The sequence below is a fragment of the Pipistrellus kuhlii genome, unplaced genomic scaffold (assembly GCF_014108245.1).
Source record: "Pipistrellus kuhlii isolate mPipKuh1 unplaced genomic scaffold, mPipKuh1.p scaffold_m20_p_43, whole genome shotgun sequence".
Lineage (NCBI taxonomy): Eukaryota > Metazoa > Chordata > Mammalia > Chiroptera > Vespertilionidae > Pipistrellus > Pipistrellus kuhlii.
The window spans coordinates 1,253,732-1,269,842 of NW_023425544.1; the positions used below are offsets into that span (position 1 = coordinate 1,253,732).

General features: G+C 40.9%; 1 protein-coding gene across 19 annotated transcripts in view; it reads right to left on the reverse strand.

Moving 5' to 3' along the window:
* Positions 1 to 16,111, reverse strand: part of DENND1A (DENN domain containing 1A) — a 439,633-nt gene that overhangs the window by 208,230 nt on the left and 215,292 nt on the right. For all 19 annotated transcript variants that reach the window (XM_036411917.2, XM_036411910.2, XM_036411920.2 and 16 more), the window contains one exon: positions 7,515 to 7,625. In XM_036411917.2, coding sequence (XP_036267810.1) covers positions 7,515 to 7,625 — 111 coding nt within the window. The remainder of the gene's footprint in view (positions 1 to 7,514; positions 7,626 to 16,111) is intronic.

Consider the following 16,111-nt stretch of genomic DNA (forward strand, 5'->3'; position numbering starts at 1 on the left):
TCTCTGGGGACAAGTATTAAGGGGAACATATGGCAAATGGAGAGTTACCAAGATGGCAGTATGATGTAGTAAGAAGGGGGCTGAAGTCAAGTGAAGTGGGTTTTAATTCCACCACTGCTGGTCATCTTAGACAAGGCACTTCAACTTCTCAAGTGCCAATATTCTCATCTGCAAAAGAGAATAAAAGTAGCTCCTAGGGTTGTTGCAAAAGCTAATGGAAAAAAATGTGATTACACAGGGCCTGGCACATAGTAGGTGGCTCAATAAAGTTCACTTTAAAGAATTTTAAAAAAGGGATGGGGGAGAACTGAGGCCCTAACAAGGGTGCTCTGCATGCTGAGTCTGTGGGTGCTGTAGCATACCTCTTTGGTAGTCTTGGACCTATTTACAAACTACAAAAGAAACTCCTCTATTATATAATCAGGACTTATTTTTACCCAAACAAGCAACCTTATCCGTCAAATTTGGCTTAGACTAATTTGCTGGCTCTTTATGAGGACTCTCAAATTCCCTCAGTGGGACAGATTTTTTTTTAACAATGTGTCTATGGCCCTTGTGACAATCCGCATACAAAGATTCTGACAATACTTTGAGAAGTGGCAACCAGTAAACATGACCTGGTCCCTAAGGCAAGCACTTTGAAGGGGCTAAGATTCCTTTGTATGTGCAATTCCTGGTTGTTTGTCCCTTTGTCTGAAGCCAAGATCTCTATCCCAACACTGAATCATGATGACTTATTTGTATGTCCTTGCTGTAAAAAGGGGATATAATCAACCTTCCAGGATGGTGTTAGAATTACATATCATCTGTATAAAGGTCTTATTTTATACCCACCTGCTATCCTTAAGAGTTACCAAAAAGCAATATGAATTAAAACTCCAGATATGAGAATCTGGAAGAAAAATGAGGCCTTTGTGCTAGGGGAAATCAACTGAAGCATTTACATTAGAGAACAAGATTTAGTTAAGCCTTCCCTATTTATCATTTATAAAGGAAAACAATCAATATACATGAACTGAGCAAAGAAAACAAAAACTTACATTTTTTCTTATACAGAATTATCACATTATTGACCGAGAAAGCCAGAAATGAATATTACCTGACTCTGAACTAAATATTGCTGGGTTTGTCTCTACTAAAGGACTAATTTTTATAGAAAATGGCATTCCAGAGTGTTGGACAGCTTTTATCTTTCAGCTGTTTAATGGGTTGGAAGAGCATTAGCATCCATCTTTTTAAAAAATGGAGAAAAATATGATTTGTCAAGGTATGATAGGACCCTCAATTTGTCGAGAGTGTCCTCAGAAATGTCAGCTAAAGTAGCCTGTGTATTCTGCCTCTCATAAAAAAGATAATAAAAAGCCACTACTGAGAAAATAAAAGGCAACAATTAGAAAACTATTAAGATTCTGAAATTGAGAGGTCCAAAGGCTTGGCACAAACTGATTGATGTCTACTTAGCTGCTTTGTCCCTGGAAAAATGCACCTGGATGCCACTGACTATGTGAGATGTAAGGAGGCCACTCTCCCTAGAGAGGTGTCTTCCATCTATCACTAAAGTGCAGAACTCAGTTAAGAATCAACTATTTGTTACAAAAAGTTTTTAAATCAAAGCAACACATTTATAGCCTTAGAAATGAAAGAGAAAGCACAATTTTGGTTCAGGACTTTTTTAAAAGTAAAAATCAGAGGAGAATCCAAGATGGCGGCATAGGTAACACCTAACTGCAGCCTCACACAACAATTTCAATAAAATACAACTAAAATACAAAATGGACATTACCCAAAACTACAGGAAAGTCGACTGACTGGAAATTCTACAACGAGAAGGAAAGAGAAAACCAGAAGGAAAATCAGAGGAGCTGTAAAAGCCTAAAGTATGGAGACACGTAGCGCGCGCGGAAAGGATGGAGCCGGAGAGGAGGGGGAGGCTGAGTGCCTGCCTGACGTTTCCCAGCAGGAAGGAGATAAAAGCTCCGGACTGTGCTGAACCCCAGATCCGACAGCACTGGACTCCAGTTCTAGGCCAGACCCTGGGGACCCAGGCTTATACAAAGGGAGCCTGGGCTGTTAGGCGGAATCTCAGGGGAGCGGCAAAAGGCAGAGCCCCTGGAGGCGTGCACATTATGCGCAGAGGACGGAACGTTGACTCCGCTGCTAGATTGCCCTAGTGGGAAGGAGACAAAAGCTCTGGACTGTGCTGAGCCCCAGTTCCGACTGCACTGAACCCCAGTTCTAGGCCAGACCCTGGGGACCCAGGCTCATACAGAGGGTGCCTGGGCTGTAAGGTGGAAACCCAGGGGAGTGGCGAAAGGAAGTCTCGAAGACGCACACATTGCGCACAGAGAACGGGCAGTTGACTGTGCCACTGGACTGCCCTAGCGGGAAGGAGATAAAAGCTCCAGACTGCTCTGAACCCCACTTCCAACCCCACTTCCAACTGAACTGAACCCCAGTTCCAGGCTCATTGGGGGAGAGCCTAGACTGTTTGGTAGCAGGCGAAACTCAAGGGCACCTTTCTCTCAGAGGTGCTTGCAACGAGTACTGAAGGACCCTGAGGAATACTGAGACTCAGGAGCCTCATAGGGCATGGCTGACTGAAGCCAAGGCTGTAGGCTCCACCCTGAAACACTGCCCCATCCAAGCTGAACACAGAGACTTTTAAGGCTACCAACTCAGGGAAGCTGCAAAAATGCCGAGACAAGGAAAAAGATCACAAACGAAAGAATTGGAGGACAAAAAGCAATTTGATATAGAGTTCAAAACTACGCTTATAAGGTTTTTCAAGAATTTCCTAGAAAAGGCCTATAAAACCTATGAGGATATGAAAAGGGATCAACTAGAAATAATAAGGGATCAACAAGAAATAATAAGGGATCAATAAGAAATAAAAAGTACATTGTCTGAAATAAAAAATATTATACAGAGTCCTAAAAACAGAATGGAAGATCACAAGAATCAAATCAAAGATTTGGAATGTAAAGAGCCAGAGGACACTCCTCCACAGAAGCATGAAGATAAGAGAATCCAGAAAGTTGAAGATAATGTAAGAAATCTCTGGGACAACTTCAAGCGAACCAACATCAGAATTATGGGGGTCCCAGAAGAAGAGAGAGAGCAAGATATTGAAAACATACTGAAAGAAATAGTGACAGAAAACTTCCCCCACCTGGTGAAAGAATTAGACCTACAAGTCCAGGAAGTGCACAGAACCCCAAACAAAAGGAATCCAAAGCAGACCACACCAAGACACATCATAATTAAAATTGCAAGAGCAAAAGACAAAGAGAGAATATTAAAAGCAGCAAGAGAGAAACAGGTAGTTACCAATAAGGAGCACCCATACGATTGTCAGCTGATTTCTCAACAGAAACCATGCAGGCCAGACAGGAATGGCAAGAAATATTCAAGGTGATGGATGAATAGCAAGAACCTACAGCCAAAAATAATCTATCCAGCAAAGCTATCACTCAGAATCAAAGGCCAGATAAAGAGCTTCACTAATAAATAAAATTTAAAAAATAAATTAAATAAAGCTAACGGAGTTCATCACCACCAAACCAGAATTATATAAATTGCTGAAGGGGGTTCTTTGGGAAGAGAAAGAAAATAAAGATAAAAATTATGAACAACAAATACATAACTATCAACAAGTGAATCTAAAAACCAAGGGAATTAAAAAACCTGATGAACAATATTAACTGTTGAATATAATAGAATCAGAGGTATGGAAGGGAAGTGGACTGATGATTCTCAGGGAAAAGAGGAATGGGGGGTGCGAGAAGAGACTGAACATAAACTGTGCACCTATGGATGAGGACAATGGGGGGGTGGGGAAAGGGAAGAGGGTGGGGTAGGAACCTGGTGGAGGGGGGAAAAATGAGGAACTTCTGTAATAATATGAACAATAAAGGTTTATTAAAAAAAAGAGAGAGAAAGCACAAAAGGTTTATCCTGAAGAGTAGTAGACCATTTCATGATATTCCTTACTATTATTCACAGTAATCACATATAATACTTATGTTCTTATTTCTTGATTAAAAATTTTAAACAATATCTGACTTCCCATTATAGATGTTATTATTATAAACATATACATACACTACATGGCAGACTCTGTTCTAAGAGCTTTGCCAGTATCAACTCATTTTAATTTTACTTGACATAAGGTCTTTGGTGACCCAAACAAAAGCTGTCTCAGTGGAGAGGTAGGGGCTTAATCCATAGAATAACTGAGGAAAGAATGGGAAATTAGACAGTAAAGTGAAATAACTCTCTTGAGCAATTCTATTCTAAAAGGGAAAACAGAAATGGAGTAAAGCAGATGTGAATCAAGGAAGTTCTGTTAACTTTGGGAGATATCTACACTAATAAAAGAGAAGCATGCAAATTGTCTATCACTCTGCTGTGCCCACCAGCCAATCAGGAGGTAATATACAAATTAGAAGGACAAAGATGGTGGCTTCCCAGCTGCTCCAGGTGTGGAATGGCAGGATGGGACAGGACACCTGCTATGAGAGGGAGGATAGGGGGCGAAGGATCTACAGGAGTGGCACTCTGGCGCAGTAAAGACAAAGACTGCAGACTCCAGAGTTTACAGCAAAGACGAAGAAGGCAGACTCTGCCCAGAGCGAAGGCTGGGTCCCAGGTGTTGGAGGAAAACCAGAGCTGGAAGCCAAGAGCTGGAAATCTCTTTGTGCAATGTGCTTCTAGTCACTATATATAAAAGCCTAAGTGACCATTAGGACCAGATGATATGCACTGATCACCAGGGGCAGAAGCTCAACACAAGAGCTGCCCCCAGGTGGTCTGTGCACTACCACAATTAATCTCCTGCGGCAGGCCAACCTCTGGTGATCCTTACTCCCAGCCCACTGGCCCTGACTGGCTGTGATCGGGGGTGGTCAGGTCAAGGGACCCCAACCGTGCACGAATTCATGCACCGGGCCTCTAGCTATAACATATTTGTAAGCTCAGTCGAAACCGGTTTGGCTCAGTGGTAGAGCGTCAGTTTGCGGACTGAAAGGTCCCGGGTTCGATTCCGGTCAAGGGCAGGTACATTGGTTGCGGGCACAGCCCTGGTGGGGGGTGTGCAGGAGGCAGCTGGTCGATGTTTCTCTCTCATCAACGTTTCTAGCTATCTCTCTTCCTTCCTCTCTGTAAAAAATCAATAATATATATATACAATATATAAACAAACATATTAGAAAGCTCATAAGATGAGTGACTATTAGGACCAAAAGGGAAAAAAAAACAAAACATACTGAGGCAGACTGTAAGAGGAATGCCATTCAATCAGGAAGAAGGACACTGCAGTATGGCTTTTTCCTTAATCAGGCACTCCTGGGCCATCTATCTAAAATCACAGTCCCTATGACCTTACCACTCCCCATCCACTCTCCTTCTTTGCTTATTTCACTCCTTATCACTTATCAGTACACTACTGTAAAGCCTACTATGATTACTATATACCTAACTTACCTTGTTTATTCAAGGTCTTCCCTACTAACATGTAAGCTCAATGAGAACAGATATTTTTGCTCATTTTGTTCACTATTGTATCCCCAGTGCCCACAACAGTGCCATGAAAAATACTTGTTATATGAAGTCAGGTCGATAGCAGAGTGGTTGGCCCAAGAGAGGCCAGACAGCTCATCCACAATGGAGAAGGCAGAGTGGAAGAGGAGAGAACCATGAGGTTGACAGGTGTGGTATGAACTCCTGCCATGCTCCGCTGAGACTTTCATTAGTAAGTATAGAAATCTCAGGTTAGAAATCAATTTACCTTAGATGTTCAGACACTACTTGACTCTTCTGGTTTCTAAAACTGTCACAGCAGCCCTGGCTGGGTAGCTCAGTTGGTTAGAGTATTGTCCCAACACACAAGGGTTGTGAGTTAAACAAATGGCCAGGGCATGTACAAGAATCAACCAATGAATGCATAAATGCAGGGGTCCTCAAACTTTTTAAAGTGGGGGCCAGATCACGGTCCCTCAGAGGGCTGGGGGGCCGGACTATATGAACTACTAATTCCTACTGTAAGACCTCGGCTGCGCTCACTGCCCAAAAAACCTGGCGGGCCGGATCAGACTCCTCTGCGGGCCGCATGTGGCCTGCGGGCCGTAGTTTGAAGACGCCTGCATAAATGGGTGGAACAACAAATCAGTCAATCTCGCTCTATCTCCTCTCTCTATCTCCTCTCTCAAATCAATAAAATAAATATAAAACTGTCACAGCAAAATCTTGTGCAATTTTGATTCTTAGCTTTTGTATAAGAATTGCTTTGTCTCTATCCCAGTATTGTAAAGTTTCATGACAAAAGGCCTTAGTATCTTATTTTTTAACTTTTCAAAAATTCTGAAATATGTGCACATACTAAAATGTGTATATCAAATAAGCATATTTTAAAAGAAAAAAACATGACTGCAAAAGCTAGCACCTAACTCAATGGTTGACAAACTGCAGTCAGTATCTTTGTAAATAAAACTTTATTGGAATACAGCCACAGACACTAGTTTACTGATTGTAACCTACAGGGTTACAGTCTAGTAGTTGTAGCAAAGATTATTTGGCCTTGAGTCATATTCACTATTGGACCCATTACAGAAAGGCTTCTTGATCACTATCCTAGCTCAAGACAAAAAAACAATAGTTTTGATATCCCCTGTACACCTTTTGCCGATTATACTCTTTTCACTCACTTTGAGGAAACTACTACCTAAAATGTGTGTTCATCACTTTCCTCCCACTGTAGTTTGTATGTGTCCCTAAATAATGTACCATTCAGTTTTTCTTACTTGAACTTTTTATGAATGAAATGATACTGTATGTTCTTCTGTAGCACATTTCTTTACTTGAAATTCTATATTAGAGACCCAATCGTGCTGACAATGTTAGTTTCACCGATACAGTATTCCATTGTATGACTATACCACAATTTATCAGTTCTCTGTTAATGGCCATGTAGGCCCTCCCCAGGTTTAAAACAGGGGGGAAAAAATGCTACTATGAACATGTATCCCACTATACATGACCAAGAAGTGTGTGTGGGTATGAATATGTATATTTACACACATACACATACATACAATTCCACTCAGAAATGGTCAAAAGTAGCCAAAAGATATTCACTGCAGGGTTAACTATTAAAGGGTTAATCTATGAACAACTGAAATAGCCACCAAGAGAAAAAAGATTTAATAAATGATGACATCAGTATAATGGAATAAGATATAGAACGTAAAAACTGACAATGATGGACACTTATGTGGAAGTATGCAAAGTGTTCATAACATAAGATCAAATGGAAAACTATAAGTGATTGTAAAACTCTAAGAATAAATGAAATGTGCATTGGCTCCATAAAGGGACATGAATAATTAATGAAGAGGACATGTTACTATCTGAGGGGATTGTGGCTGATTTCTTTTTCTAAAAATTTCTTTAATCTTCCAATACATCCTTCAATTGAAATACAATAATTAAAAAGCCCATCTCGAGCCTTATCTACTCACAGTGCTGAGTTTGCTGCAAATGATGAGTATCCGGCGTTCGTAGAGCATACTGGCGTACAGATGTAACATGTTGTTTACATCCACAGCCACAAAATATTCTGTCAGATTTCTCTAGGAGAGAGAAGAAAGGAGGTTTGTGTCTTATTTTGTTGGTTCTTATTACAAGCAGTATCTAATAAAAACATGAGAAACAGAAAATAATCAGCAAGGATACTCTCCTCTTCCCCTGCCCTATTCTTTCTATCTGAGGACCACGTATGAATCCCATTCATGTATAAAATCATGAAGTGCAGCGTTGGAGAGATGTTAGAGACACAGTAGTCTGAGCAAATATACCTGTGTGGTGATTACAGTTTACAATATGAGGTCATTCACAGTGCTGTGCTGCTTTTTATAGAAGTTCCTGAAGGTAATCAAGACAGGAAGTCCTCAACCTTCCAAATGAGGAAACCAAGGCTCAGAGAGATATGCCAAGATCAAAAAGTCTTGTATGCAATGAAGGCAGGACTGCAGCTCAGAGCTTCGAACTCCAGATCCTAGAACTTTCTCAATGCACTGTGCCACACGTCTCAGCAAAACAAAGTACCCAGGGACAAAACGCTCTGGCAGAGACCGTTTCTGCCCAACAGATCCCACCCACAAAGGCCAGCATGCTCCTCTCTTGTCACGGCTGGTGTCCCCCTCCTCCAGTTTACATTCTCTAAAATGACTTGGCTGTAATGAAAATAATTTAGAAGATTTACAATTTCCAGGTATTTTACTCAAAAAGAAAAAAAAAATCAAAGGCAAGCAGCAGCAAGTTGTGACAAAGCAGTGTTCTAACTAGCTTTTGTCCGTAGCCTAGGCTTCATTCCTTTAATTAGTTCTATAGATTGGTACTCTTCAGATTTCAGAAGAAATGTAATGTGTTTCATTTCTGCAACCCTTTCTATACCCACCTGACTTTAATAATACACATAAATATGCTAATTTCTTCAATGTTACAGCTTTTCAATGCCATACAATAAAATCCTCTGAAAATGAAGAGGGTGGGGAAGGAAGGAACACTATTGCCAGGGTTGCAATTTATAATAATGAAAGATCTATAACCCATAAATTCAAGTAAACCAGGTGGATTTTATATGCAAAATAGCATAAAGTGCTTTTTGACAATATTATATAGGGACTGGGAATAAAACAGGCACTTATCTTACAATTTGTTATTGTTTGATTGGAGTACCAGGTTAACCATTGACCTTTATAAGTAAAGAGTGAATTAATAGCTCCATACACTGACTACCTACCAAGTACCGGGCACCATATCAGGTACCATGTAGCTATAATCTTATGCAATTTTCATAAAAACCCACTGAGGTATCATGTGAATATGATACCTCATATTCCAATATACAGATAAAGTATGGTAAGTCTGGAAGAGACCCAGTAACTGGGAGTCAGAATTTGAACTCAAATCCAACACAATAGTACATTTGCTTTCCCTTAATGTACATTATACTGTCCCTCGTAAGTACTTTAAACTTCTACAACATACAAGGCTTTACATATATTATTTCACTTAATCTTAACTCCTTGAACAGGTATTATGATCTCTTTATACAGATAGGAAAATAGGCACAGAGAAAGTGAAATAATTTGACCAAGGTTAGACAGTAGAGCAGATGAGGCATTATTTAGTCTAAGGTGGGCTTGTCTCTAAACCTGTGCTCTTCTTTTTTATTTTTTTATAATTTGTTATCCTTACCTAAGGATATGTTTATTGATTTTCGGGGGAGAGTGAGACTGAGAACGAGAGCAAGAGCAAGAGTGGCATTGATGTGAGAGAGAAACATCTATCTTTGCCACCAGTACGCGCCCTGACTTGGGACTAAGCCTGTCACTCTTTGTTGTACAGGATGATGCTCTGGTGTATGGAATGACAATCACGGCTATGCTCTTCTTTTATACCATTAAAATAATAGGTAAAGTTGTATCAGGGGGAAAAAAGCATAGCATAGTAACAAAGAAGGACAAAAGTATACATCAAGAAAGAGAAAAAAAAAATCCTTATGTGCCAGACAATAGGCACTTTACCTTGGTTCTCTCTAATCTTCTCCAGAACACTGAGGAGGGCATTATCATCTCTATTTTATAGATGGAAAAACTGAGATTCAGGAAGGTTAAGTAGTTTTCCAAAGGTCTCCCAGCTAGAAAGGGCCAAGTTTCAAAATCAGATCTCTTGAAGCCAAAACTCTTGCTCTAACCACCACACCGACCTGCCTCTTAACAAACCTGAAAAGCAAAATAAAACAAAAAAGGCAGGCTGAATTCGCCAAGGAGCTTATCTCTTGCTCAGTGGACTGAGGAGTGCTGAGCTAATGATGTCAGGATGGGGTTTGTTCTGGAGACAGTGACATGGCAGAGCTATTCTCGCAAACAAAAATACAAGGCCCTCAGCTGAGCATTTCAGCAAAATGCTTAACTGCTGATGAATTACATGCATTTTTCTTTTAGAAGAGGATGGAAGTAAAAAGAAAATAGAAATGAGGAGCTTAAAGAAGGCCAGAAAGCCCATTAGCACTTTTGACAGATCCAAAGATAACTCTGAAGCCACCAAAACGTGGCCTCAAGAGTCTGCCAAGAAGCTTCACACTGGGTAGAAATATGTTACACAGCTTGCCGTCCAAATAAGGAGACACGGCGTCAGAGACAAATCCTGCGCCTTATTTTGGTGGGAGAAAAAAAAAAATCACAAGGATACTTTTGTGGGTGGGGAAGGGAACATCTCTGAAGTAAAAATGTCACTTGATTGGGGTATAACCCCCAAGCACAATAGTCATGCTCTGAAAGATTCAGGTGCTCATTCCAAAAACTCTACACAGGTACGTTAAAAATATGTAACATTTAGCCAAATTCTCTCTAAACTGTCATGTACTTTTTTTGGTATTCTCATCCCATCTGTGCTGATTACCAAGATATTTGTGTCTAAACAGAAGCTGTCTTTCTTATCTGCTTCCTCCCCTGCCTCTTTCCTTCTGGGATGCCACTGCATGGGCGTTGGGAGTGGGTGGGAGTGGCGACAGCCCCAAGAGCCTCACTGGGCCATGGGAGCACCTGGCGGGGAGGCAGCTAGAGTGGGGCACTCACAGTTCCTACACAGCTTCATCTCAGAAGAAAATCCCTTGCAGAGGGGTACTCCTTCCCCATGTCTTAAAGCACCCAGCAGTGTAAGGCACGCTAACCCTCAACTTCTGAGACTTGCCCTACCTTTTCACACTGCAGGCTTTTACTTCTTTCCTTTGCTTAGAATGTTCTTCTCTTCCCACTTACTTTTCAAGACCCAGCTGAAATGTCACCTCCTCCTGGAAGGCTTCCTGGACTCATTTGTCAAATTTCCCTTTGTGCTTCTATGGCAATTTGTCTCTATCTTATAAAAAAACAACAACAACAACAACAACAAACCAGGCACTTATCTTACCATTTGTTATTGTTTGATTGGAGTACCAGTATAATTGTGAGTAGACTGAGGTCCCTCTGAGTAAGATGACATATCCACAATCTAGCAGTGTGATGAAGGAATGAATCAATGAGTGGAGAAAGCACCTGCCTGAAGAGCACTGCTCCATAGTTCAAGTGCAAGCAGTGTGGTACAGGAGGAAACACACTAGCCTGGGAGAGGGACAGGTGGTATATCAAGAAGAACAAAGCGTTTGACTTCAGAAAACCTGGGTCTGAGTTAGATGAAGTGATTACTTAGTAATGGTAGATGGCCCTCAGAAAAAGAATTGAAACCGCAGGTTCACAGTCAGATAAAATAACCGGGTGGATGGGACAGGCCTTTTAATGGTATCTGTGGCGACATTTATTAAAAGTGTAAGGAAATAGGTAGTTTGTTCATCTGGTATTGGGCAGTGGGGAGAGACTGTACACAGAAGCAGGTCTCATTTCACAGACAGGTCAATTGTATTTCTCAGATGGAGAAGACAGGAGTGTGGGGAATGGGGCATAAGAAGAGAGGCTTCCATGAAAAACTATCCCAGATCAAAATTGCAGCCAAAACATACTGAGCTTATATTTATAAAAAACACAAGGTGTGCTATTCTCCTAGCACTTTGTGTCAGTAGAACTGGGTCTTCAACCTCCATTCCTGTCTCTATAACCTGCCAATCAACAAACACTTATTTAACTCCCACTCTGTGTTCAGTACCACCCTGGGAGCTGGTTAACAGAGATGCACGAAACAATCCCCATTTTCCAGGAGCATGGTCTGGGGATGGGAGTGACATGAAACCCAGAAACCCAGTGGACAAAGTGGTCCAGGCTGCACGAGTTCCAGTGCTAAGAAGGGCAGATTCAACTCTGCTGGAGGGTGTGGGAAGAAGGCTGGGGAAGACTTGTCAGAGAAGATATCTGGTCTGGGCCTCCCACTAGGAGTTCACTCAGCAGACAGGGGAGAAGCATATTCCAGGCAGAGGCAAAGGCAAGGAGGATAGTGCAGGTCAGGGGGCGTGCTGGGGTAGGGAAGCTGGGACCAGATCCCGCGGGAGCTGCTGAAGGATCATGGCACAATCACATCTGTGTTTTGGAAAGATCTTCCTACAGGTCCTGTGGAGGATGCACAGGAGAGGGCAGGTGGGAGGCAGGGCAATCGGTTAAAGCTACGCCATATTCCAGGAAAGAATGATTAAAACAAACAAACTATTCAGATGAAAGCTTTGGAAGTGGATGGGATGGATTTCTGAAAAGAGGAATTACAGGACTTGACAATGAATTAGACTTGAGAAGCAGGGTGGGAGAAAGAATCTGGATGACTGTGCACCACACCTTTCCACTTGCCCAAACAGGTTTTTCCCCTAAAACATTTTTGTTTTCCCCAAACAGTTTTTTAAAGGCAAGTCTACTTAGTTAATGAGGGATCAATCCTGTCAAGAATGAGGATGGTTACAATGCAGTGTCCTGGATTACAATGCCATCATGGCTAAGCCTAAGTAACCACTCCCTCTAGTATTCCCTGACAATTACTTCTCCTTCTTGCTTAGAGGGACTATTTCCCAGTGCCCTTGTCCAAAAAAGCTCAGTGTTCTCAGTGCCATTATGTTTTTAGGGTTAAAGACAGTCCTTTACTATTCATGGAGTTAAGCATTATTTCAGTTACATCTACTGTTATGTCCTTCTGAGCGTTTTCCCATCCAGCTAGAATATATTACGGGCCCATTCTGTGAGGTTGGGTATCAGGGATACAAAGTTGGGAGGTCTCTGGTTAACAAGGGCACAGCAGCCTGGGAGGTGAGTTTCAGAACAGGCATGTGCAGCACAGCTCCGTAGGTTCTCCCAGCTTTCATTTCTCATCTCCACAAAGAAACAGCGGCGACAGTCCCTTCTCGCTCTAACCTTCTGTGCCTCTAAACCCAAACAAAGAGGAAGGAAAGTCACCTGACAAAACCCCACGTCCCCCAGGAGAAGACCCAGAGTGGCTGCTTGCATCTGACTGTCCCTGCTGGCTCCTGTGCTGATCCAGGTGGCTGGGGACTGCGGGTGCACTGTGATCCACACCCGGGGTTAGGAAGCAGGAGGGGGGTGGATGGGGAGGTGGAATGGGCTGATACAGTGGGGCTTAAAGAAAAAGCGTCTTACGTTCAATACCTTAGGGAAATGAGATAATCCTCAAACCAAAGAACCAACTCTAAGCTGGGTACTCCTTGGAGCCTTTGGAACAGATGCTAGTCCGCCCCACGGTCTGTCATTTTATTAGTCTTTGTGACTTGCAGCTTCACACACAGTATAGATGATAAAGACTTACTGTACTGTGTCTGGAAGAGGTTTCTAAGGCAGGAGGCTTGGTTTTGACAGTGGGTCTTATTTCATGAAATAACTCCAGCTCAGATTATTTTACCATAATGTAAACCTTTAAAAACCTCAATTGACTTTTTTAAAAGGAAGAATTTAGGTCCCCTTAGTTGTGTAGGATCCTTAAAAGGGAATTATAAATTTGAATTCTAAAATAATCTGTCTGAGAAAGAATCCCACAAATTTACATAAGCAAAGTAAGTACATAATAGGAAAGAAAGCAGAATTTACCCTAAGGTCAACTTTTATCCCTTTGAGTGAATGGAAAAACCATTAGAATAAACAATTACCTGATAACTCTTAAGAGCAACAATGGAATTCTCTATAATCTCAGTACTTGATTATAGGTCTTCTACTATCACCCCAACTTTATTTGTGAAAGTCACCACGAGTTCATACATCTTTTCTATATCATGCTGCATCTTTTGACAAAGTGGAGTCTGGGCAATGTTATATGTAACTGTCCATTCTAAATGCTTTTCTTGCATCATTAACCAGTTGGTATGACACTGGTCAGATAATTAAGACAGGTTTGTTTAATATTCCAAATGACGGTCTATATGCTTACCCATTAATCAAAAGTACACTTCAAAAACCTAGCCGCTAAAAAAAAAAATCTCTTCTCCAGCTAGTTTACAATTTAATTATTACTACATATCTGTTCATGATCTGTGACTTTTTTAATGCAGGTCAACTGTTCAAAATTTATAAAGATTTATGCTCATTTAACTATTACCTGTATAAAATTCACTTCTACATCTGTTATCTTGATAGATAGAGAAAACCCTGGTGAACAATTATATGGTGATAGTTTTTCAGTAAAAAGAAAATAGTTTTAAAAAAAATTGGAGGAATAATGAAAATTAACTTCAACAGGCATCTGAGAGTAGAAAAAATTAATTCTCTACCTTTGGTTTTCATTAGTGTCTTGTAGACACAATAGCCCCAAAGCCAGGAGAAACTATTATTTTTCCTTCTCCTGAGGGTGGCTGCATTGTTCATTCATTAATTCATTCATTCCATAAATATATATGAGCATCTACTGTGTTCTATGTTCAGTGCTAATTATGGAGATACAGTGAGAGAAAAATCCTGATATTTGTCCTCAGGAAGGAGAGAGGATATTGAACAAAGATTTGCATAATTAATTACACTTATGATAAGTGATTTCTTAGAAGGGTATAGGGAACTATGGAGTGGGAGGCCCAGGACCCAACAGGATCTCAGTGCTGGGATCAGACTGACTGAATGTGAATCCTGATTTTAGCATTTAGTGGCTGGATGACTAGTGGCAACTTTCTTCTCTGAGCTTCATTTCCTCTTCAAAGCTTTTCAGGAAGAACAACCACACCACTTGGCTGCTATGAAGGTTTCATGGTTTAACACACTGTGTCTGATCTGACCCATAGTAGATATGAGTTCCTTAATTTCTTAAGAACATTTTTCTGAAGTGTCCAGAAGAATATGATCATCTGAAGTCAGAATCAAGTTCCATATCCCAAAGTCCTTTTACTGTTTTCTTTGCTTAGTCGCTAAAGTTCATTATGTCCCTTAGATAAGATAATCAATCAATGTTTACAGCCACCTCCCCACATTACAGGCACTGAAGTTCTAGACTCCATTCCCTACACCATTCCCAAGCTTCACAAATTCTGGTATCAATAGCGCCTGCTAAGAGACTTTTGGCCAAATACACACTTCATGAAAGGAAAAGCACTGGTCTTCACATACAAGAATGTCAGCAAAAACCTAGAAAACACAAGCTATAAGAAGTAATGCTCTCTAGCCCTTAGCCACAACTCAGATCTCAAGAATTCCAAGAAGGCCAAGGGAAGAAGGGGAAGAAAAGAAGTCTCAAAAGCAGCATTATGTTGTACCAGGCATTGAACTTGGAATTTTACATTTAATACTTCATTTGTTCCTCCCATTTTGCTTTATTAGATAAGAATACCAAGGCTCAGATAATAGAAGTAAGTAGCCCAAGGTCCCAGAGTGGTGGAGCCCAGTGTCTGGCTGTCTCCAAAACTCATGTTCTTTCCACTACAGCATACTGCCATCATATTAACAACCCCACTGTTATTGCTTGTTTCAATTTGCAATGCAGCAATTTAGTCATTTTAAATTAATCCTTGAAAAATCACCAAGAGATTAAAATGCAAATTTCAACATGGCTAGAGCTCAATAGTGACTCTATATAAAAAAAAATCACACAAATTGGTCCTACAAAAGTTTAGATTCTCCTTAGAGAAAAAGCTCGCCTGCTTCATTTCATATTTGAGCTACGAAAAATCATTTCGTTTCCTTTTTCCTCATGAATATCAAAAGTCAACTGTAGGGAAGCCAGATGGGTGGGTATAATGGAAATAAAATGCTTTGGTCCTAACAAGCCTAGGTCACTGAACCCTACTTACGAGCAGGCCTTAGGCTAGTAAACTCAGGTCTGTGAGCCTGGGGTCCCTATATGTACAATGGGGCTCACGTCTACCTCTCACAGAGAAGCTGGAAGGATTTAAATGGGACCATGTATGTTAGAAGTCTGGCAGACTGTCTTTATTCCTGCTTAGAAATAAACAAGGCCAGCCTTTTACCGGTTTGCAAAGGAGGATTTAATGGACAATGGTTCATGCAGAGGGAATTGGTTCATTAGTGGCAAAAACAGCTAAGAGAATGCAAATTTTTTAAAGTGGTGGGGACAGGGGAGGTGGCATACAGGAATTGGAGGTGGAGCTATGAAAAAGACAGGATTGTTGTTGTTTTTTCTCTAAGCTATTTCT